The sequence below is a fragment of the Egretta garzetta genome, unplaced genomic scaffold (genome assembly GCF_000687185.1).
Source record: "Egretta garzetta isolate BGI_Z169 unplaced genomic scaffold, ASM68718v1 scaffold486, whole genome shotgun sequence".
Taxonomy (NCBI): domain Eukaryota; kingdom Metazoa; phylum Chordata; class Aves; order Pelecaniformes; family Ardeidae; genus Egretta; species Egretta garzetta.
The window spans coordinates 875,943-899,264 of NW_009260126.1; the positions used below are offsets into that span (position 1 = coordinate 875,943).

Here is a 23,322-nt window from a genome sequence, read left to right on the forward strand (position 1 = left end):
GTTCATTTTAGATTGTGGATACAGAGTCTAATATATTCTGACAGGTTTGAGCAAAGAATGACATCAGTGCTCATTTGGTTTTGAACTGTATGATGAGGAACTTGTTCCAGGAGAAATAATGTTTCTCTGACCTCAGACAAATTAAGCCTTTTTTTTTTTTAAAAAAAAAAAAAGTAAAATTTAGATGTCAAATGACTGTAAGAGTCTACAGTATTTTTCTACATTTCAGAGATTATAAATATTAGGAAGAAAAGTGGGAACACAAGTTTGAGGTTGTCACTTCTAGTGACTTCCAAACTCCCTTGAAAGTAATTTTGTAAGGGATTAGCAGACGGGACGTTTCCCGTTGCCCTGCATTAGGCTTTGCCTTGGGTTTTTTTGAGTAAGTGGGAAAGGCATCCCGAATCCAAAGAAATACCATGGGGTTTAATAATCCCTGCATGAAGGCCGAAGTGCACTACTGAGGATAGATGAACTTGACACAAACCCGCTGGAGTCTGGATCTGCAGGCGGTGGCGTAGGGCAGAGCCGAGCCGGCGGGCAAGCCTGAATCAGCACTTCCACTGCTCGTTATCCTTTACGTCTGGGTGACTAAAGGTCCAGAAATTCAAAAGAGATCTGGAAGCATTTGAAATTCATAGGGCTGGGCAAGCTGAGCCAGACCCGTGCTTTGCTGCACGGACTTACTGGCTGCTAGCTATAGGATCTCGACACAAAATTCCCTTTTGTAGGGGGTAGACATCTCTGTGGTTGTCTCTTGGTATTTTTAGGATCAAGACCTTCACATATTATCATAGTCATTCTCAGGTGACGGAGGCACGGGGTCAGAGCCTGGGCCTCTTACACAACGGGGCTCCAGTTTTGCCCCAGGAGACTAGAAAAAGACCAAAAGATTGTAGTTTTAACTAATCATTTGTACAACAGTCAGACCTCATGAACTTTCTAAATGTCATCAAGCTCACTGCAAACTTTCACATTATGAAAATAGCTTAACCTTTATTGTAGAATTTCTAGGAGAATAGAAATACATAAAAAAGTTAGTCTTCAGTGATTTTATGTTCTGTTCTATTTAACATTAATCAACAACTGATGCATCCATTCTTTGCAGGACTTTTTGTTCATAGTCAAAAGAAATAATTACTACTACTTTTTTTTTTCCTCTCCTTCTTTCTCTAAGGATCAATCTGCTTTGCAAACATGGCTATTGCTATGCTTGAACCAGCTTTACCCATCTGGATGATGGAGACCATGTGTTCAAAAAAATGGCAGCTTGGTAAAGTACAGTATATTATTTGTATCTCTATATTTTATCTAATGACTGTCTCGGTTCTGGTCCTGTTAATGATGGTCTCCTTATATGCCTCAGGGTAGTTTTCACTACCTTTAAATTGTCAATGTTATACCTGCACATTTGAGAACACTGGTCTGCAAGAAAAATAGGTAGGGGATTGATGTTATTGCAATAGAGGCTGCTGTAAGGGGAAACACTCACATTGCAAGGAGAAATAGATGCAGGCAGCCATGGCACTGTGCTTGTCCCGGCTCCTTTGGGAGCCCCCGCAGCGCATCTGGCAGCGAGTGGTGCTGGGGGCAGCTGCAAGATGCCCTGGGAGCCACAGAGCCAGCCCAGCAGGGCAAGACAATTTGTTTGGGGTTTTTCCCAGAGGGAATCCTTCCTCAGTTCCCAGTTTGAATTGCCAGGAGCAGGCAGCCACAGAAACCTGCAGCAGGTGCACAGTGTTTGGTGCAGAGCATGCCCATGCCAACACGTGCTCCTCCCAGGGCTACTCCTGGCAATGTGTGGAAGAGGGATGGACTTTACTGAAAAGGTAGCCACCAAGGACACGAGGAGCATTTCCCCTTGAATGTGATAGATCTGACACCCTTTCGGTGGTTACTTAGTCATCCCTTTCAACAGAAAGCAATGGGAGACCCCCAACTTGGACCACCTTATAACCTGTAACACAGTCCTGGGAAACCAGTGTCCACAGGCAAACTGGGAATCTGTCCCATGTATCAGGCTAGACTAGAGAGTAAAACTGGGGCAGTTACTTTCTCTTTGAGATGAACAAGGGAAAAAAAAGAAAGAAAACTGGACTGAATTCCAGTGAGTGTTGAGCTGTGTGCAGGAGGTTGATGTGCATCGTCTTGGGTGGAGGGTGCCTGGCTGTCACGTATCGCAACATGTAGTGCTGGTCCTCTGTATTGATCTGACTGATGTTTGCTGTTTTAATAGTCTGTAGGAAAAAGTTGCCCTTACAAGCACAACTTATATTTGATAATGTTAACTAGTGTTCTGTGTCATGTCATTTCATTAGGGTATTTTTTTAGTATCAATATATGGCATTTGAAAGAAAAAGAAAATTCTTCATGAAAATGGTGTTCAGCTAGCATTCAACTAATATCTGTAATACTCTGTCTTAATGTAGGTGTTCCCATGCCATAGAGAAAGCACAAACCCTACTTCTTACTAATGCAAACCCAGATCCAGGGTGGCCACAGCTAGCAGTGCTTAATGTGCTGCTGGACATGGTAACGACTGCTGGCCTCTAATGTAGCAGACCTAGCGCACCAACGCAGATATTTTAAACCTCGCAAAGAAAAAGAAAGATTGCTTATCTACCTCCCTCACTAGAGTTCCATATCACCGGTGCAACGGAAATGAGGTTTACAGATCTCTTGGCTGAATAGCCGTTCCTAGAAGGGAAGTATCCATTTTAAATTAAGACTAATTTTACCCCTTTATGATATAAGTAATTGACTCCATTACGTGTTGTCTGATTTGACAGCATTAATTAAAGTTTTTAAGCCTCTTAAATTGTATCTTGAACTGCAGGATTTTAAGCAAATTATTAATCTTATGCAATTTGGAGATCCAGCTGTTTAAAGCATGATCTGAAGAAGTATAAAAACCTTGATTTGATCAATTAATGTTACTGTGCATAAAGCTTATGTAGAATATTATGGTTCTGCTTCAGTATACCACAGCTTACATGCCAACCTGCAAGTCTTACTTAACAAGCCTTTGCAGTATTTATTTTTTTTTTTACAGTTGTCAAGGTCTGCTATAAGTGACCATTTGGTATAAAAAGATAGCTCCAAGCTGTACCGAAGCAGCTGCGGTTATACAGGTGAAAATGTTTCCCCAGCATCACCATTGTAACCCACAAGGATTTTAATCACAGGATATTGCAGGGCTAAAAATTACCTCTATTTTTTTTTTCTTATGAATATCAGCGAGATAGGAAGGAAGATGGATAGGCAGGAAATGAGAAAATCTTTGTTGCCTTGGTGAAAGATGAGGAGCATGTACACTTAAAGGAAATGGACTGACTGTGTACCATAATGTCACGGCTCCTTTCTAAATCTGAATTATTCAATTTAACAATGACCAAATGGAAGGCTTGTGGTAGCATGTGCTAATTTGTCAGACTTTCCTGGTTCTGTCAGGTTTTCCAGTTCCTTTTTTCTTAAGAAGATGCAACATATAACAGGAACAACAGAAAAATACTGTGTCTTATTTCTTCCAAGACCCATTCAACTCCATGCCATGAGGATCCAGCATTAAGCACAGCCGTTCCCTTCCCCTGCCTCTCGGATATTTTTCATACAATGTCTTCTCCTCAAAGGCAGTCCTAGCTCTCTCGCAGCCCTGCATCGTGCCCCCGGGTGCTCTCCCGGCAGCCGAGGCAATGGCACACCGTGCTCTCCGTTAGCATTTCTGCCTTTGACATTTCCCCGCAGGCTCCTGCCCTGCAGCTTACGTGCAGGGAGAGGATGAATCCACAAGTACAGACTGTAACTGGCTTTTAAACCAGGGATATTCCTGGCCACCATGCAGCCAGCAACTTCTCCAGCTAGAGCCGCTGCTGTGGAAACCTCAGGACTAGAAAAAGTTGCTGGTCCCAACATATGTTTTTCCAAGTGGATGTGGGGATGATGGGAGGGTCCAGGTACCCTCCCATCAGGGTCAGAAGGGATTTACTTGGGTGCCCTCATCTGCAAGTCATTACAGAGTATTAGTTTTTTAAATTTAAACCAATACCTGATTTATTTATTTTTTTTTAGAAAACTAACTTTTACTGTAAATATATTGGCTAAATAATTTCAACACCACCATTTTAAGGTTTCTTCATCTTTGCATTATTGATATATGCTTGGCTTCAGTTGCTGCTTGACCAAGGACCATATTGTGGCATTACAGACTCTCCTGTAATGCGAGGCCTCGCAGCGCTCGCAGGCATGGAGGGCCCTGCAGCCACAGCAGCAACCCTCCAGGGAGGGATTCGCCCACCCCTGACAGTTCTGGGCTTGCTGCATGTGCTGAGCATATGCTCCATAAGCCATGCAACCACGAAAGAGTTGCTTTTCTTGACCCATCCCAAAGCTTATTTGAGTTAGATATAAGCTTCTGGCTCTTTGTTGTTCCATCCCCTCTCCCATACCAGTTCTTGTAGCCGATGCTGAAAAACTCTTTTCAAAGGCATCACATCACTCCTGCGCCTCATAGATGATGTCCTTAGATTTCACGAGAAGGCTGCAACAAAACGGATATTTGATTTTTTGGGCTATGCACAAAGACTCTTAGATGTGTTCAGATCAAAATTGCACTGTCTGGAATTTATTAGTTTCTCCTAACACTTCACTAAAATCCTTGCTGATAAAACATCTCATTCATATTTTTCAGGTGTTGCTTTTCTTCCAGCTAGTGTCTCTTATCTCATTGGGACTAATCTTTTTGGGATACTTGCACACAAAATGGGAAGGTATGCTTAATTTAAAAATACCAATGATATTGCAGTCTGTTCATGTACCATTTCCAGTGTTTCCCAGGGCAGTTTATTGATAGTGGAAATTATGAAAGTTTGTTCTATAGTAGCAAAACCGCTTTTTGGACATGTTGCTACTTTGGTTGTGTAACTCGGCACTTCAGACATGACTTTGAAATGTGTAAGATTGGCTCTTACATCTCGGTATCACCGATCTCTGAGTGATGTTTCCTCTTTGATAGGTGGCTTTGTGCTTTACTCGGGATGCTAATCGTGGGAATAAGTATTTTATGCGTAAGTAGAAGATCTCATATCTTTCAAACCATCTAAATGTTTGTGTGTGCATCTTCAAGTATGTGCTTTCCCCATGAGATTTTGTTGAAGTTTCTGCTTTATGATACATCATTAAACAATGTGTAGTTAATAGGTCCCAGATCAGAGTTTAGAGTGCTTTCAAATTTCAGTGCTTCAATTGTTTTGAAGGAGGGCTGGCTCTGAAAGGAGGAGGATGATCCTTTTTTTGAGCCGTCACTCAGCAGTTGCTCGTAACAGTAAGTGTTTCAGTGGTTTAATGGCACAGTTTTCTGAAACAGTAGCCCAGAGCAAGGACCAAACTCCAACTTGCACATCTGCACCAAGCGTGCCAGTAACTACTCTGAGAATTTATCTTAGAAAAAGAAAACTAACCTCATTAACATGTGCAGTGTGACTTAATTAACTGCCTGAAATTTCATTTATAGGTACCGTTTGCTAAAAATATTTATGGGCTCATAGCACCAAATTTTGGAGTTGGATTTGCCATTGGTAAGGAAAATTTCAGTGACTTCTTCCAGTCTGTTTGTTATAAAAATTATTTTTTATGAAGTTACGTGGAAAATTAGTTTTGTTGCTGTTCTGATTTGACAGTAGTGAAGCCTAAGCTGTGCCCAGGCTGGTGAGTAGAGCAAGAAGGATTAAAAGACAGTGCTCAGGCAGTTTGAACTGGGCTGCTCTTAAACAAGTTGGATTCTGAAGTCTGTCCAGAATTGCTCCATCAACCTAAACAGACCTTTCAAACTGTCCATGAATTTATACCTTGTTTTCAGGAATAAAGCAATGCACTGCCCAAACCCCAGTCTTCCCTGTTGTTCACAGAAAAAAGAAAAAACAGGCTGAATTTTTTGTTCATCGATAGGAGTGCCCAAGCCCACACACACACATGTACCCTTTTTCAAGTGATATGTGTGAACTTTGCTTGTGCTGGACCATGCGGTCAAGCCAGAGTGGGGACCATGGCTTGGATTTTAGTGCTTGGCTGGTCAGCAAATGTTCTGGGGCATCTTCACCCATGAGGGATGTGTAGTTAGGAAAGAAGTTTCAGGTACAACTACAAATCTCCAGTATCTCTGCAGTTTTGTCAGCTGTCTTGGGCTGTTTCTTGCTAGCAGTGAAAGTGTGGCTCAACAGACCTGTTAAAATCACTGTAATACTTTTGATTGACTGGAGGCTAATGCACCCTTTTAGGTCTACAGTAAGCACAAGTTCATACAAAATAATTTTCCCTTAATGGAAGGTGTTTGGCTGGTAATGTGAGATAGGAGCTGTTGCATGGACAGTTACTGGGAAGCGGTTGACACGCTCTAAGCTTGCATCTCTCTTTTCCTCTGGCAAGTGTCACATGTACACATCTATACATGTCCATATGTGACCTCAGACACAGTAAAGACCTTAATAAGCATGGATAATACAGTCTATTTTAACACAAATCTTTTGCTTACTTAAGAATCAGCATCCTTTTAGTTACTTTTGTATCCCTTTTTAGCACAGTTTGCTAAGACATTAGAATTTTTTTTAAAAAAAAAAAAAGCAGACTTTTCCTGAAATGTGTTTCCCTCCCTCATGACCAGGAATGGTGGACTCGTCCATGATGCCAATTATGGGCTACCTCGTAGATCTGCGTCATGTGTCAGTCTATGGCAGCGTGTACGCAATAGCAGATGTTGCCTTTTGCATGGGCTTTGCCATAGGTAAGTCCGGCCTTTCCCTGCCTATAATGCCTGACGATTAAGAGAAATACGCTGCGATGGTAGGTGTGAATCCCGGTGGCACTCGTAGGCTTTATGAGTGGGGTTGGTTATTTTTACCAGAAATCAGAAGCAGAGGGAAAGGACGCGCGGAACTGTGTTTGGCCTGTTTCCCTCCTCTGCTGCGATGCCGTGCTCAGCTTCATTACCTGTAAGAGGCTTGAAGGCAGCAGGCACTGAATGCAAATACGATATCCCTAGGAAATACGTCTTGCCACACTTAAAAGTAAGAGCACAGCTGTGCTCCTAATAGTTTGCGAGGAGAATAACTCCCCACTGAACCCCTGCCTCCTTGAGTGCTTGATACAGGTGCCCCGGGAGCCCCTAGGAGCATCTCTGATTTCTTCAGTGAATGTGGATTATGGAGCCAGAAAAGGTTTATGTTGTAATTACAAACATGCATTTACATTCCTCAAATCAATTTGCAAAGTGGGAGTTTTGTATATAAAATTACTGTTGTTTAAAGTGACTGCTGCAAATTTTATGTCTGAGCAGTATTCAGAAAAAGGTTTTTATTTATACAAGGTCCGTCTGCTGGTGGTGCCATTGCAAAGGCCATTGGATTTCCATGGCTCATGACAATTATAGGGATTGTGGATATCCTCTTCGCTCCTCTGTGCTTTTTCCTTCGAAGTCCACCTGCCAAAGAGGAGAAAATGGTAAGCATAACGTGCTTGCTTTCTTTTGATTTTGGCTTTTTTTTTTTTTTGTAAAGGAAGCCAACAAGAACTTATTTCTGCATCTTTGCCTCTAACTTCCCCAAAACAGGACCAGCACATTTTATTTCACCCTCATGCATTCACCTTTGGAATGATCTCCCCCTTCTTTGTATGTCCAAGATGTGTAAATAAAGGCTTTCTGTTAGTTACATGTTTCAAAGTCACACATCTGACTATCACAAAAGAGGGTCCAGCAGACATTCATCTGCAAGAGCACATGCTGTGGTGGAGTCAGTATAAAAGGTATTTTTGTTTTCCCCTAAGTGCCAGAAATGTATTGACCAAGTACTCACTTAATGCATACCATTCCTTTGCGTGCCTGGTTTCTTCATGGTCTTCTACAGTATATATTGCATATTTTTTCATCGTCCTTGTTCCTCCGTTCAGATCACCTGCCCTTGCAAAGCAACGGCTTCTCTTATCCTGTATCCACCACAGGCTTACTCTGACTCTTTCTTTTCTAATGTAACTTAATTTTACAGAGCAGTCAGTGCTCCCCAGCCACTCTGTGGTGGGTAAGAAGAATGATGCCCGGCCAAATCAGCCTGTCCCCTGTGACCCACGGTGGGTGTCTAGGGACAAGTCTTGGCGCAAGCGAATGTGTTCTGACACATCCCTAAAATGAGGGGCTAAAAGACCCAAGTCCAGCGTGACTGCAATTAACAGTCTTTTACAGACTGTTTTCCCCATTAACATTCACATTTGTTCTCTGAGTCCTTGTAAAAGTCTACTTTCCACAGTAGCTGGAGTGAGGAGCTCCTCTGCTTATTCCATGGGTTCTGCCCCAGGACACCCACGAATTTGCCCGCAGGAATGTTTCCCTCCTTCCCTCCTAGTGCTCACTGTTAGCCTAGACTGCCACATTCTGCTCTGCCCGCTCCCCCCCCCCCCCCCCCCCCAAAATTCCTGCTTTGCTTTTGGTAGTCCTTCTCCTTCACTTCCCCTCCTATACCGTTCTCCCTTCTCCCTTCATTTCCCATTTCTGTACCTCAGTTTGCCCTTTCATATAATGTCCTTTTTCTGCTCCCCCACTCTCCTGTTGCAAGACTCACTGTTGCTATAGATGTGTACTGGCTCAGGTTCAAAACCCCTCTTACTGCAGGAGGGGATCCGTTGCTGTGTGCATTAGGTTTCCTCTGCTCATCAAGACGATGGGAAGCTCCCAAAGGAATTACAGGCAGTGCAATCCCTTTTGTGATTCCAGGGCTGGGAAAGTCCTGGAAAGCAAGGCCCAATCTTTGCTGCAACATCTGTCACCAGCTGTAGGTCTAGCCCACCCAGCACTTCATCCTTGCTCATGCTGAACAAGGTTGTCTTGGGCATAAAATGTCATTGCTAATTGTTTATTTGGGTGAAAAGAAAATGTAATTTTGTATGGCCATGGTCTTCCTGTGCAGTGCTGCATCTCTGCAAGGTAAGAACAGAACCTGCTGCGTATGCTGCTCACGCTTTGAACTGGCATGAACAGAACAGAAGGTGGAAAAATGAATCTTGCTGAAATAGTGGTGTACGTGAGGCCAGAGACCTTTCATTTTGCACATATTTGGACATCAGAATCCCAGATATTCCAGTTAATCCCTTGTCATGACCTTTGCAGACTGTGCTGGGGCTTTTTTACACACTAAGGCTGGGGAACAGAAAGGGAAAAAAAAAAAAGCAAAAGCCTGCTGGCTGTTGTCTGGCAGAGATCAGAAGTTTATCGTATGCTTCCCTGGTCACTGACAGGGCTTCAGGTGTAACATGGCAATCGCTGGAGGGACAGGATCTCTCCCCACAGCTTAAACACCTTCCGGTGTCTGCCCCGCCACCATACCTTTAAATGCAAAGGGCCTCCTGTCCCCCCACTGTGGCTTGTGTCAGTGAAGTGACGTGCTGGGTTTTTTGGTATTGAAGAGTCGAAAGGAGGGTCCCTACTTTGTGCCCTTTGCATAACTAATTAAAACCCAAACAATCCCACTCACCATGAGATTCACTACACAACTGCTCTCAATACTTGGATTGTCCTAGGAAAAATTCATCCTGAAGGATGTAACCCTGTGGCTGGCCCCTAACTACGATGATCGCTTTTAGCTTGGCACAGGGGTAACGTCGCTCCGCAGAGCCCGGTTATGCAGTTCTGGAGCTCCACGGCACGGGGTGGGAAAAGCAAAGCTGGTACAGGAGGCTTGGTTTGGGGCAGTACGGCTCCTCTTGTTCCTTCATCCAGCTTTTAACAGATGGAGATTACATATAGGAGAGGTAAGTTACTGCAACTGGAGAGCAGGTGGAGGTATTGCGATATACTACATGGGCTGAACTACTGGTTCCAGAGAGGTAACAGAAATTGGCTGGTGCTGCCTTTAGGGCCAAGCTCCCCATCACACAGACCTATGGACTTGATTTACCCTTAACTGAAAGCAGTTTGGGTTCCGCTTTAAGGGAGGAGGGGTGAACCCCCCGGGCGGCTGCAGCTGGAGGGCTGCCGGGGGGGGGGGGTCAGCAACGCTGATGTGCATGCTCTGTTTTCTTCCAGGCGATACTCATGGATCACAACTGTCCTGTGAAAACAAAAATGTATACCCAGAACAACATCCAGTCCTACCCCATAGGGGATGAAGAGGAGGAGTATGAAAGCGATGAATAACATGAAAAGCCATATAATGTATTTCAGTGTACAAAATGCAGTGTTTCATGCGAAACATCTCATCCAGAAATAGGTTTCAGTTGCACTGTACATTTAATAGTGAAATGGTCAAAAAAGCAAAGGTGTACTCTTCATTGCCCATGGTTATCAAGCAGACTGCTAACCGCCTTATAAGGGGGGGACCAGCTTTTACAGAGGATTTGTATAGTGTTAATCTTTATTTTGTGTATTTAATTTTCTTGAATATTACACTATATTTTTGATTAAATGTGTAGTATAAATCTGTATAAACATGTGAATTTTAACTATTTGCTTTTTCAAGTCAACACATCAACACACAATGTTTCATGTTTTGTTTGGAGCCGTAACTTACTCGCTAGAGCTTGGGTCTGCCTTACCTCATTGGAAGGATTAAAAAAAGCAAAGCTCAAAGAAAACCCATCTGATTTACATCCTTTTAAACTGTAACCCTTGTAAGTACATTGGGAGGAGCTGAAGGCTGGAATTCAGACTGTAGATGCGGCTATGACTTTTTTTGATCAACTTTAGATCACGCATTAGTAAAATAAAAGGCACCACTTCTTTGCCAATTTCAGAAATGAGCTCTACCTGAACCACTCACGGAATGGTGGGAAAAGCAGTATTTTGGACAGATGAGTGTACTGCTGTTAGTTAGCACTATTTAACGACGTGCTCATTAGCCAGCCAGCTGCGGAACACAAAGCACGCAAACAGCCACAGAACACCAGGTGAACAAGCAGGTGTGGATGTGCACTGCTCCTTGCCCTTAGAGGGAATAGAACCAACATGAAGATACTTCTTATAGACCTGGCTTTTGAACCTTTTATTTTTAACGCATCTCGGCTTTCTTTTAGGTGCATCTTGACTGGTTAAGAAAAGCTGCAGTATGACAGTATTTAGTCTTCGCACGTACTGAAAGTAAGCCGATAACTTAAGCAGTTCAAACAAAAGCCCCTGGCTTTACGTGCATTTACATATGCATCTAGAAATTGAATATTTTTTTTTTCAAAAATTATGCTAAAATATGCACTTTGCGAACAATAATGGAAAAAAGAAAAAGACCGGTTTGTTGCCAAGATCTCTTAACATCTGGGGGCACAGTCTCGTACAGGAAAAGCACTGTACTAGGCAGCCCTTACCTGCACTGAGAAAAATCAGGCTTTTAAAGAAAGCGGTTTAAAACAATCCCAATGTCCTTATCAACCACGGTGTATCTTTTCATTTGTACAATTAAAATCTTTATGTGCCTTCTTTCATGCAACTGCAGATGTTTTATGTACTACAGCATAGATACTATGTTTACATATAGTTTTGTAAAGTGTATATACTATGGTCAGAAAATACGGAAAATATAGTGGATCAAACTTCAAGTACTGCTTTGTCAATAATTATGCATTCAGACCGCATTAAAATAAAGTTGTCTAGAAGAAGTCCATGATCTATTGTAATAAGGTAAAATAATAATAATAAAGAATCCCCCTCATGATTTGCCTTATGCATTGTGGTTTACTGTATGCTAGGGGGGAAAAACTCAACAAGCATTTCAGGTCATGGGAATGCATTTCTCAGTTCCAGTCCATTTGTAATTGAAGACAATTTTCACTGCAGACCATAAATAAATACAACTTGTTTAGGTAACCGCGATGCTTCCAAAACCAGGCAGTTATGTGGCTGCTGGTCTGAGATTTAATTTTGGGGACATATCAGAGAAGGCCAAAAGGTGCAGTACCAGGCCCCACGCTGGTATATGCTGTCAGGACGGGGTGTTTTAAGTAAGGGCAAAGAGGAAACATTGTAAGATTGGCTTGAGCGATGTGAAACACCAAGCAGTATCATCCTACGGTTGACTGGGAAAATCCACTTACAGACTGTATAGTGGTCTCTTTTCTGTTGCGTTCTTTTGAATATATAACAGATGGAAATCCTTCCTTCAAAGCCAAGAGGCATCCGGGGACCGACAGTAACACAGCAAAACCCAAGATCCTGCAGTATGTCAAGTACTTCACTGCCACGGAGTAAGTGACGGTTGTGCATATCTATGATTATCTACATTAGGTTCACATTTTAATGTTGTAGATCATTTGGATACTTGAAACTTTGCCCCAAGAGCAGTTATTTTACTTAACTTCACTCAACTCTTTTGGTCAACATCAAATTATTAATCCAATTAAATTTGAAAATAACATACCAATGTCAGAATTCTAAATTATCAAATAACATGCTCATTTATTTGCCAGGTGATTAACCAAGGCATTGCTTAAATTCACAAGTGTAAGAGTAATGGAAACATAGCAACTTATACATTAAAAAAAAAAAGTGGGGGGGCACAAAATGGCTTACTTCATGGCTTGGCTTTGTACTTTTGAGCAGATCAAATTTAAGGAAGAGTTCACGTCCAATGCAACGCAAAATGAGTATGAGAAGGAGGCCCAAGGACAGATGAATTAATCGATCACATTCCTCTTCTGCAGATGGAGCTGGGTTTCTGCTGGGGCCTTACAGACCAGCATCTCCCTCTGGTTCGCACAGCAGAGCCACAGCGCTCAGCCTGGCTCCTGGGGCTCTGGCTCCGCTCCTGGACCACCAGAAGGCAGGGGAGGACCGAGCTAAGTGCCATGCAGGCACCTGTGCTTGGGCTCTCTACGCCACCTTTCCTCCCTTCACCCCCCCCAAAAAACCCCCAGAAAGATACATCTAGCAGTTGTTCCTCCACGGCACAGAAAATCTAAACCCTTTTTGCTGACAGTCAGGAAGTAGTTTTAATCACAGAAAATGCACAAAAAAAAATTGGGGTTCCTTCATATTTTGTGTATTTTTATCTGTGTCACTAAGTGTGCTGAAGCCACTTAGTTAACTTGCTCCTACGGCTTAGTCCTCCCCTGTAGCTGTAAACTTCCATGCATGTTTTATTTCAAATCTGAGGGAAAACCCCCCAAGAATAAGGAATTATAAGGAAAAACTGATGAGATAAAATGAGCCAGCAAACCAGTAGGGATTTGTTTGGTATCCATTAACATTTTCTGAAGGGCAGGGCAGGTCAGAGTAATTTTTCTTGGACGATTTTCCCCTAATGTAACTCCAGCCGTGGCCATTATCACCAATAATTGAATGGCAATATTATGTGAACAGTGCTTGGAGGTCTTAAAAAAAAAAAAGCCAAACCACAAACATCCTTAGCATTTTGTAAGATTATCCAGCTACACAAAGAATCAACTGGAATCACCCATTTGAAAGAAATCTACAACTGCTATAAAACTATGTAGAATAAAAATAAACGCATCTCCAAATAGAAAATTACATAAAAGCCCAATTAATCCAATTTTATTTAATGCAAAATTTGTGGTTTTCTCCCAAAGATCTTTTCTTTAAGTAGTGGCTCTAGATTATAAACTACTGCAATGCAAATGTTTAAAAAATACTAACACAATGCAAAGAAGTTGATAATTTAGCAAAACTATTTTATTAAAGCTTATTCTCATGATAAAATAATAGCCAACAAAATCATATTAGGCAGATCTGCAAATGTGTGTAGCTGCCACCTATTCAGATACCATTAAGTCCAGATATTCTTGTTTTCTGTGGTATTCTTTATTTTCAGCTATTTACAGTCAAGCATGAAGCAAAGATTACATCAGGAATGTAGTATTACAGTTTTCCCCTTGAGATTCACCGTTTATTGTAATTAATGTCAGATAGGAATTTGTTTTCCTTCTTATCACTAAAATACAACTATTTTGCCCTTTTCCCATTCAGTATATTTAAAAATATTGCACTACATTTAATTTATCTCTTACAGTCATCATTAGCAATACTATACGAGGAAAACTATATCCAGCTTTTCTTACCCACTGTATTACACAAGTCAATTTCAAACCTTGAATGCATTTTTTAAATCGGTCTTTGCATTGTTTTCACAGCTCCTTCATGTGTACCAGGGTTTAAGTGAAGTACTTGGATATATTTGAAAACCTCTACAGTAGTCCGTAAGAGCAAACCCTGATGGAGATTGAAAGCAGATCACCACCAATGGTAAGCCGCTGAGAAAATGGAGTGGGGAAGTCTTAATACGCATCTCAAGCAAGTATAGGTTAAATAACTTTTAGTCAATAAGGGAAGCTAATTTTGTGCGATTATCTGCTGAAGCTTAATTTCCAAAGTGTGTCACATGCCTGTTTTAGCATGGATAGTGTTTTCCATACATCAACTAAATAAGTATCAACTGCCCAGAACTCACAAAAAAGTGCAAGTAGTTGCATGCGTGGAAGTAACCATTTTGTTTAGAAGTACAAGTACGCTTTTCCATCTGTGAAAACCATTGCTTCTTAATTTTGCCCATCACAAAGTAAACCAAAAAGCAAATCTAATTGAGAGGTACATTACAGACGGCCTGAAAACTTAAATGCATTGCTTTCCATCTTAGATTCAACTCCATTTCCACAAAGGCTTCTTTTTTTTTTTCCTGCTACCAGTGATAATGATACCAGTACCTAACACAGTACCTAAAATAAAGATGATATTTTATACGGCATTTCTATACACATAAGATGAAACAAAGACATGTTTACAGGAAATAAATAAGAACAACAGCCTTAGCCAGGCGATGCTAAGATCCACGGTTTACACGTAGCACAAGACCAGAGAGTTCTTTTCAAAAGCTGCTGGCTGAAATTCCTCCTCATCTCTACTGGACTCGTTTTGACTCAAATAAAACATGTTATATACAGTATAGGGCATTCTTCTGACAAAAGTGATCCTTCTGTTCAGACTGTTTCTTCTGTCTGAGAAGCTGAATGCAACTTACCACTATACGATTACTCAAAAGTGTTGAGAAAGAACACATTTAGCTGTTCTGTAAAGTATTCTGTACCTTAAGCTTTCTGAAATGATAAGATAAAGTCTGCAAAATATTTTTTTTTTTTTTAGAATTGCTTAAACCATTGTTACATGCTTTTTCATAGAATGCAATGAAACCTCCAACTCTTAAGAACAATTTTCCTTTATCAGGTTATCGGATAATATAACAACACTTAATTATATAATTTTGTTCTGGAAGGCACCCAGCCTCTTATCTCAAAAATATTCCCAATGTAATTACTATTAGATACTGGTATGTAGTTTGATATGCAGCATTATTCAACCAGGATACAATAGCCAGAAGTTCCAAGGAGGACTTTTTTTTAGCATAGCATTACTGTATTTCATGTTAATTACAAACTATGAAAAGTTTTTGTATTTAACAAAAATATGGGAAACAAATGATATGCCATGTTAACTTCAGTAAATATTAATAACAGACAAAATGAAAGACCTTTTGTTTGCTTTCATGATATGTTTGGCAAAAAATACACAACTACCTAGAAGACAGACAATAACTGTAATCAACATTTTAAAGCCTGGTCCCTCAGTGACTTCTGTGTCAGTCATCAGCTTAGGCATGCAACAAGCTTATAATTTTTTCATCATACAATGGAAACTAAACATTTTGAAAATCCTGCCAGTTTCCTGTTGAAAACACTAGCTCAAAGAAAAAAAAGGGGAGGTGGAGGGGGAAAGTAATGCGTTAAGGACACCACATACAGTAATGTGAAATGGTAAGGTTACATAATTAGAAAAAATAAAAATAAGTTATTAAAAATAAATTTCCAATATAAACCTCAAAATGTAGTTTTAACCAGCCAGTTTAACAAAATGATGGTGCTGTAGCTGGAGAAGAACCATTATTAGCTGTACTCTTACACAGGCAAATAACTGTGCAGAAGCAGGACATTATACCAGTGTTTTAATTTAATTTGTGTGTGTGTGTAATTAAGTGCAAAGTATTCTTTTAGTCCATTCCTTCAAAGCCTAAATATGTAAATATCAGTCTACTGATTGAGGTGGATCAACTGGTTCTTCTGATATGATGTTGAATGTTGGCGCTTCCGTCAGACTGACATCTTCATTATCCATTTCTTCTGCCATATGGGGTTCCTCTGAATCTTTAGTCACTCTTTTGGACTGCCGCTCTAATGACATGTTCTCCAAAGACTCTATATCCTCAATGCCTGCTCTGTAGTGGATCATCAGCAGCGTAAGGGCCTGCAGTCTTTCACCTGACTTAGCCAGGGCAGCAGATATCAAGGCTTTTTTCCTTGCGTCGGTTGTCTCTTTTTCTTCTTTAACGAGTGAATTATTATTTTCCAGCTCCTGGTCTATTTCATTCTGCAGTTTATCCAACATAAATTCTAATTTCTGAAAACGCTCCTCTGTGGGTAAACTTCTGTAGAGATCACGTCCGATTTCTTTAACAGCAATGAAGACGCTGTCATCTAGACCACCCTCCTTTCGGACCAACTTTATCCCAGTACCTGCTGCACGTTTTGAAGGACTGCTTGGCCCACTGATTTCAGTATCACTGCTTTCATTATCAGAAGTGTTTGGTGTGTGCTTTGGCGAAGGTTCTACCACCTCTGTTCCTGGCTCAGAAAGGCGAGCTTTGGGGACTTGCCGAAGGTTTAACAACCGGGTGCTTGTATTGATGATATGCCTGGTCAAACCTGTAGTTCTGTTAACAGATTTAGATTCCGAATCAACACGAGAGGATGCAGCTTGGGGAGCTTCCTGTCCTTCTGCTCTACAACCTCCCACAGTTCGATCAAGTCGCTTTTCAGCTCCCACACAAAAGGGTGTCTCAGTTAGACATTTTTCTTGACATTTTTTATGGCAAACGTAAGCACAGAGCATGCACTGGGAAGCCGCTTTAGTCCATACTTTCTTTTTGCAGTAATCACACCAAGTTGGATTCTGAAACTGAGTATCTTGAAAGTTATGCTTGTTCTCCGTAAGAACAATTTGTCCCAAATAAGGATCCTCTTTCTGAAGTGCACGAGCTTCTTCTTCCAAGTGACATTCCCTTTCTTTCTCCAGGAGAAAGTTTGAATCATCTATTTCACCTTCTTTTAAATATTTGAAGTGTAAAGTTACATCGCCATAACAAAATTTTTCATTGAATCCCTTATGGGTTGTCAAATTCCGCAATGCTGTTCTGGTGACTGCCGCTTTGGGGGTAGGAGCATCCAGTTTAAATGTTCTCATATATTCCATTGAAGATGTAGCTATACAATCTAAAGCAATTTCTTCAAGTTTTATGCTTGCATATCCTAAGCAGATAAAACCACCTGCTTTGAAAGGGTCTCTGCACCACAGTGCAACATTAAGGTACTTATGGTATCCTTCTACTTCAAATATACAGGAGGATGTTCTCGTCCTTGGCCATCGGCCTTGCCGGATTTTATAAGGAATTTCTGGTGATTCCCATGTTTGATGATCATCTCCACTATCTTTGTAACTACGTGCATTTTCAGAAAGTCCATCTTTTGACGTATCTTGTTTTGGTGCTGTTATTACTTTTGGTACCATTGGGTCTTCTATTTGATCGTTATTCTTCACTGCCTTCTCTGTACATTTATCTCCATTATTTGTAGGTGGAGGTGGCCTCTCTGCTTTTTCAGAAGATACCCCTCCAGTTTCTAACAGATTTTGAGTTTCACTAGTAGGCAAGAGAGGCTTACTTTGTGGCCTAGGTGGCACAGGAGGCTTAGTGCTGGATCCTTGCAATTGTTTACCTGATTGCTGTGATGCATCTGAACCCTCAATAGTTTTGGGTGTTGCCACTTTAGCTCCATCCTTCTGTTGTGTTTTTGATGTTGCCTGATAACTACCTAAATGTAGTTTTCGATTCAGAATCGGAGATATAGTTCCAAGTGGTTTAGCAGCAAGTATTACTACTGAACGTTTGGGACTCGGAGTTGTTGGCAGATCTTCTTTTTGGTCAGGTGATTCACAAGCTAAGTCCTCAAATTCTGAATCAAAATCTCTGTTATCAACATCAGCTGATAAACTAGCTTGGTCATCTTCTGGCTGTGTCAAGAAAGCAGTGTCTTCCAATTGTCCAAATCCATCCTGCAGTGCCGAACCATGCTGATTATACCCAACAGGCCTTTCATAGAAGACTAAAACTCTGTCCCCAGCCTGTCTAATAAGCTTCAACACTTGGACAGTTGATGTAATTTTAACACCTATTAAAAAAAGACAAAAATTGTTAATTATAATAACAATCTAAATGGCCAATAATACTCGACAAATGTGTTTATATCATTAATAGTGTTAATAGTACTGTTGCTCACTGAGAGAGGAAGTAAATTAAGACAGAAGAACTTAATTGAAACGTAACAGGTGGATCCTTTCCATTTTATTCACATAAATATACTGATTCAGGAGCTGGAAAAGATACTAACATAAATAGTCCAGTTTGCTGTTTGTTGTTAAGGCGGTAATTTTATATAGTAATGTTCATTTTTAACCTTGGTCTTATTTTAAGTTTGGACTTTTCAGCAGCAGACATTTAACAAACAGTTCAAGAGAGATAAGTATCTTTAAACATAGTTATAATTAAAACAGAAGCAGGCTAACAAAGAAAATAGTTCCAATATATTAACAAAATATAGGCGTGATGCTACATTCTCAGTGTGGCTGAACAGTGAACTGAATCAGCTTCCTCGTCAGAACTTTCAGAGACATTTCACAGTATCTCCAGCCTATGGTAAGATACAACAAATTATGTGAAAGCTAAAATATCTTAATGAGCACACAGTTCAAATAAAGTCATGCAGGGGATCATGTAACAACGACTCTTCCCTTGTTCTAGAGCAATCATCAACTGCCTGTTCAAAGCAACTCAACACCCTTTTAAATCACTGGAGATTTAGACAGTACCTAATCACAATAACTCACTGTAGTGGTTAAGCTCTGGTCTGTAAAACCTCTCCAATAAAAACTTAAAAAAAAATTAATATGAATGTTCTGGCAAGGAGGTTAAGTAGTTCATGTCATAAGCGTATGAAGTTCTATCTCCTGAGTATTTTACCACCCTAACTCTTCTATAGTATCTTAATGACTCAGTAGAACCAAATATAAAATTACTTTACCTCTTATTTATATGGTTAATGCTTGGAGAAGAAATGTGTGTGCTGTCACATGCAGGGATATGCAGGATACTGTATATAGTTCATAATGATGCAATTCTTTCTGCATTTCTTTCTCTACCAACAACATGATGGAGATAATCTCCAAATTCACAATATAAACCTAACAGAATTTCTTTTACCATTTTTACCCTAGAGTGATTTCAATTTACATTCCATGTTATCAGTGGTACCTACACTTATTTCTAAAATATTATTAATATACAGTGATATTCTTACTCCTTTTTAGTCTGTATAAGTTCCTGGACAGTATACAAATCCCAACAACTTTGAACTAAGCTACTTACGATTCCTACTCCATAATGTTTTATTTAGTCCCACAACATGCAGTAGAATAGAAAACATTGCATTATTTCTTAATGATCATAAACAGGTTCTCATCTGCTCCTTCCACTAAGTTGATTAGCCACTGTTCTTGTTAATGGTTTATATGTCCTTCTGTCCAATGTCATATTCTGTAGGTCCCCTCCAATGCTCAAGTTTAAAGCGGTACGATTTCCAGTATCAGTTTCTGATTATGGTTTACGATTATGATCTAGCTCTCTGTTGGTGACAGGGTCCATATAAAACAGAAGTATTCAAGCTGTGTCTGGACATGGTCTAATTTAAAATTGTAGAATATAAACTAGTATCAATCCACTTCATAACACCCAGGGATTTCAACAGAATCTTTGTTAGAAAAACACCAAAACACAGCACCCTCCCGCCCAAAAGTCAAGGGTAACCTTTTGCCTCAATGCAGCACTTATCTGCTCCCATTACAATTTGGCCACAGTCTTCAAATATGGCTTCTACATATCAGAACTGATGAAAACTGATACCAAAATCATACAATACTATTGAATACTCAGCAGATCTTCTTGGGTCATTTCGATATTTCACCCAATTACTCTGTTAGTCAAAAATGTGTTTATACAATTTGTTCCATACTCTATTTAGCACCTTTAGGTTCAAAGCTGAGTATGCAGGCCTAGGATGTAAAATGTTATGGCTTTCTTTGTAAACTAAGCACATTTTACAACATCACTAGAAGAAACTAAGTAGAGAACCTCAGAGCATCACTATTAGAGCAGTTAAAATATATTTACATTCAAATGTTTATTCAACTTTTTTTGGCTTTTACCTAGCAAAGAGTAAATAAACGTGCAAGAAAAGTAATCGAGTGAATGATAGCCTTAAGTGGCCATAAATACATAAATGTTAGTTTTTACTGTGAGTGCCAGGCATAGCTAATTCTAGAGAAAGGCAGCCTAGTTGAACTGTATGCAGACATGCCCTCCCAGTTTGCAGGATGACACGTATTTTGAAAGCTGACATATTACTCACTGCCAATTGCTAGAAGTCTGTCTCCCCTCTGTAGATCAGCAGCTGCAGCAGGTGAGTTTGGAGTCACAGTTTCAATGACAACGTGCCCTGCGTCTTCTTCCTTGGACTGCACAAGGCGGAGCGTGAGCCCAACACTTTGCAGATTTCCTTTCACTAGTTCTGCCTAGAGAAAAAGGTAAAGTTACATTGATTAAGCTAATTGCAAAGATTCATGGTTACCAGTGATTGTTCAAATAAACTTATACAACTGATATTATTAAAAAAAATTACATTAGGACATCCATTGACTTCATTAAGCAGATTATTACATAATAGATTAACTGTTTCCCAATCCAGTTTACACCTTTGGAGAAAGATGGAACCAAATGCCACCAGTTCTGAAGAGCCAAATATGCCAAAACTAGAAAGCAGTGCAAGGAATTGTCAGCAAAATAAATATATACATATAAAAATGTGTGTACACCTGTTCTGTAGTTTATATACAATTAATAACAATACTGAGCTAAATTGCTTGTCTTTGCGAAAAGCCCCAGTTCTAAGAAAGCTACCTCAACGTCCATTTTATCGGGAAGAAGTTTTATTAAAAGAGCACTGTACCACCAATCTAGGTATCACTTTGAACATACCACATTTCTGTTATAAAACCTGTTATTGCAAGTAGCTCTTCAGTAGTCTGTACTAAGAGGTGTTTGGAGTTAAGACGACTATTATGTATTTACACATTGCTAAAACATATTTAGAAAAAATCAAAACTAACAATAGCCCAAGAAGTTTCTTCAAAGGCTCAGAACCCTTTCTTCATATTTATCTTGCAAGATAAATATAAGATAAAATTTAACTAAATAATTTCAAATTTCTTATTCTTAAAAAAAAAAAAAAGCCCAAACAAAACATCAAAACCCTGAGGTACAATCTCTGTAGTAGAGTTTCATCCCGCACTCATGCACCGAAGTTTGTAATTTGGAAGTCCCTATTGAAGAATACATTAGGTAGAGGTCAATTGTTACACACCTCAATGTCTAAGACCTTTAGCAACCTTTTTCTTAAAAAAGACTGTCCTTATTGAATTTTAAAATATATTTTTTTCCCCTGAAGCACATTCCTTCTGGACTGTTTCAAACTACCATCTACTACCATTCCACCAAAGTATACTCTTGTCTGTTTGAAAGGAGAACTCACAGTCTGTTTCAGCTCCAAGGACAGAAATTTAATTTGCTTTTTTGATTCCCAAGAACAGAGAGATAGACATTGTTTGTAGAAAACCTCCATAGGAAATTTTCTATTTGGTTTCAATTTACTGAGTTTAGGTAAACAGTCTTCTCCATCCTTCTGCATTTACTTTGTTGCTGTTCAATTGTTGATGTTTGAACTGTCTGGAGTTGATCCTCCTCTTCCGAGGATGTGTTCGTTTGCTTAGTTTTGTACCATGGCTTTCCACAGATGAAGTGCATTACTTAACTTCAGTACATGATTCCCCTTGTCTGCACAGCTTTCACTCCTTTCTTATAATCTTACTAGCACTACGTTTTTGGTTTTTGTTGTTCAGTTCTTTATAGAAATAAAAAAGCTATACTACTTAACAGTTTGCTTAAGAACAGCACTGAGTTTGAAGAAGCAGACTTGCATTAACTGTTAAGTTCTGTCACTAATTTTCTGTATTTCCCACAGTCACTTAAAGATAATATTTTCTCTCAAATTTTATTAACATCTATTGTGAATACCTAGTAATGTATGTAAGAATAACAAGACCAAATACAAGCTTAATTACAGTTCCAAAATTCAAGGTTCTTCTATAACACAAACAAGTAAATAGTTGCCTACAGAAATAACTGTGGTAGGGGTTGTTTTGAGGGGGTGTTGGTTTGTTTTAATGAAGGCCATTCCCATTTACACCAAAGAAGCTCTGATACATAATTAAATTAAAAAAAAAAAAAAACTCTTAAGTGTTAAGAAACCAAGAAAAAGTATTAGAAATACCTGTGGAAACTTTTCTTAAAGAAAAGAATCTCTTCTGCTTTAGTCCTTTATTTTTATATAATATGGCTTTAAGTTAGCAATTCATGAATGTTGCACATGAATGTTTCCATGCTGTATGGAAACAACAGGAACAATTACTGCAAACACTAGCTGAGTATTTTAACAGTCAAAACCACAAGTGACATGAATTTGCTGCGTCGGCAAACAAGCCTGCAACAAAAACTCTTTCCAAAAATCACTCCCTTATGCTATGTAGGTCTGCATATTATCATCAAACAACGAGACAACCATTTTTTCTGAGATTTGCCACAGAGTCTAAGTACTCAAATCTCAATTTTCCTATGATGGTGCCTTTGAAAGTCTTGCCCTAAATTATTAAGTTTAGAAAAAGACTTCCAAATCCTTGTGTTTTAACAAATAAAGAAACTATCATAGTGAAGATCAGAAAGTAAACTCCTGCTTAAGGAATGCCAACAAACATGAATATCATGAAGGACTGAAAAGCAAGCTGTAGACATTTTTTGCCAGTCCACAGAAGTATAAAGCTCTTCAGCAAGAGAATTTTAGGAAAGAAATGGATGCTTAGACAGAATGGTGGACAAAAAAACCAACAAAACAGGAAGATTTTCCTCTTAACACTAAGTCATTCTGGCCATTTAATTACAGTCCTTTAGGGATATATTATTTTGAGGATATATAGTTTCTTCCGAAATCTTACATTAGTTCTGGATTTTAAGAGCCAGAACTGGAGTCAATTCATTAAGACAAGATCTTTTAAAGTCATGCCTCATCCAAGATGGA

The 23,322-nt window shown here is 39.7% G+C and overlaps 2 protein-coding genes across 2 annotated transcripts in view; one reads left to right on the forward strand and one right to left on the reverse strand.

Annotated features, from left to right (window-relative positions):
• SLC18A2 (solute carrier family 18 member A2) overlaps positions 1–15,825 on the forward strand; it is a 35,199-nt gene extending 19,374 nt beyond the window's left edge. Inside the window, exons 9-17 of the mRNA XM_035896878.1 lie at positions 1,178–1,273; positions 4,688–4,766; positions 5,012–5,063; positions 5,510–5,573; positions 6,656–6,775; positions 7,358–7,491; positions 10,064–11,113; positions 12,111–12,210; positions 14,113–15,825. Coding sequence (XP_035752771.1) covers positions 1,178–1,273; positions 4,688–4,766; positions 5,012–5,063; positions 5,510–5,573; positions 6,656–6,775; positions 7,358–7,491; positions 10,064–10,174 — 656 coding nt within the window. The 3' untranslated portion in view covers positions 10,175–11,113; positions 12,111–12,210; positions 14,113–15,825. The remainder of the gene's footprint in view (positions 1–1,177; positions 1,274–4,687; positions 4,767–5,011; positions 5,064–5,509; positions 5,574–6,655; positions 6,776–7,357; positions 7,492–10,063; positions 11,114–12,110; positions 12,211–14,112) is intronic.
• The window catches only part of PDZD8 (PDZ domain containing 8), a 72,226-nt gene continuing 64,006 nt past the window's right edge, over positions 15,103–23,322 (reverse strand). The window contains exons 6-7 of the mRNA XM_035896901.1: positions 20,545–20,707; positions 15,103–18,252 (exon numbers count right to left, since the gene is read on the reverse strand). Of these exons, the coding sequence (XP_035752794.1) occupies positions 16,055–18,252; positions 20,545–20,707 (2,361 nt within the window). The 3' untranslated portion in view covers positions 15,103–16,054. The remainder of the gene's footprint in view (positions 18,253–20,544; positions 20,708–23,322) is intronic.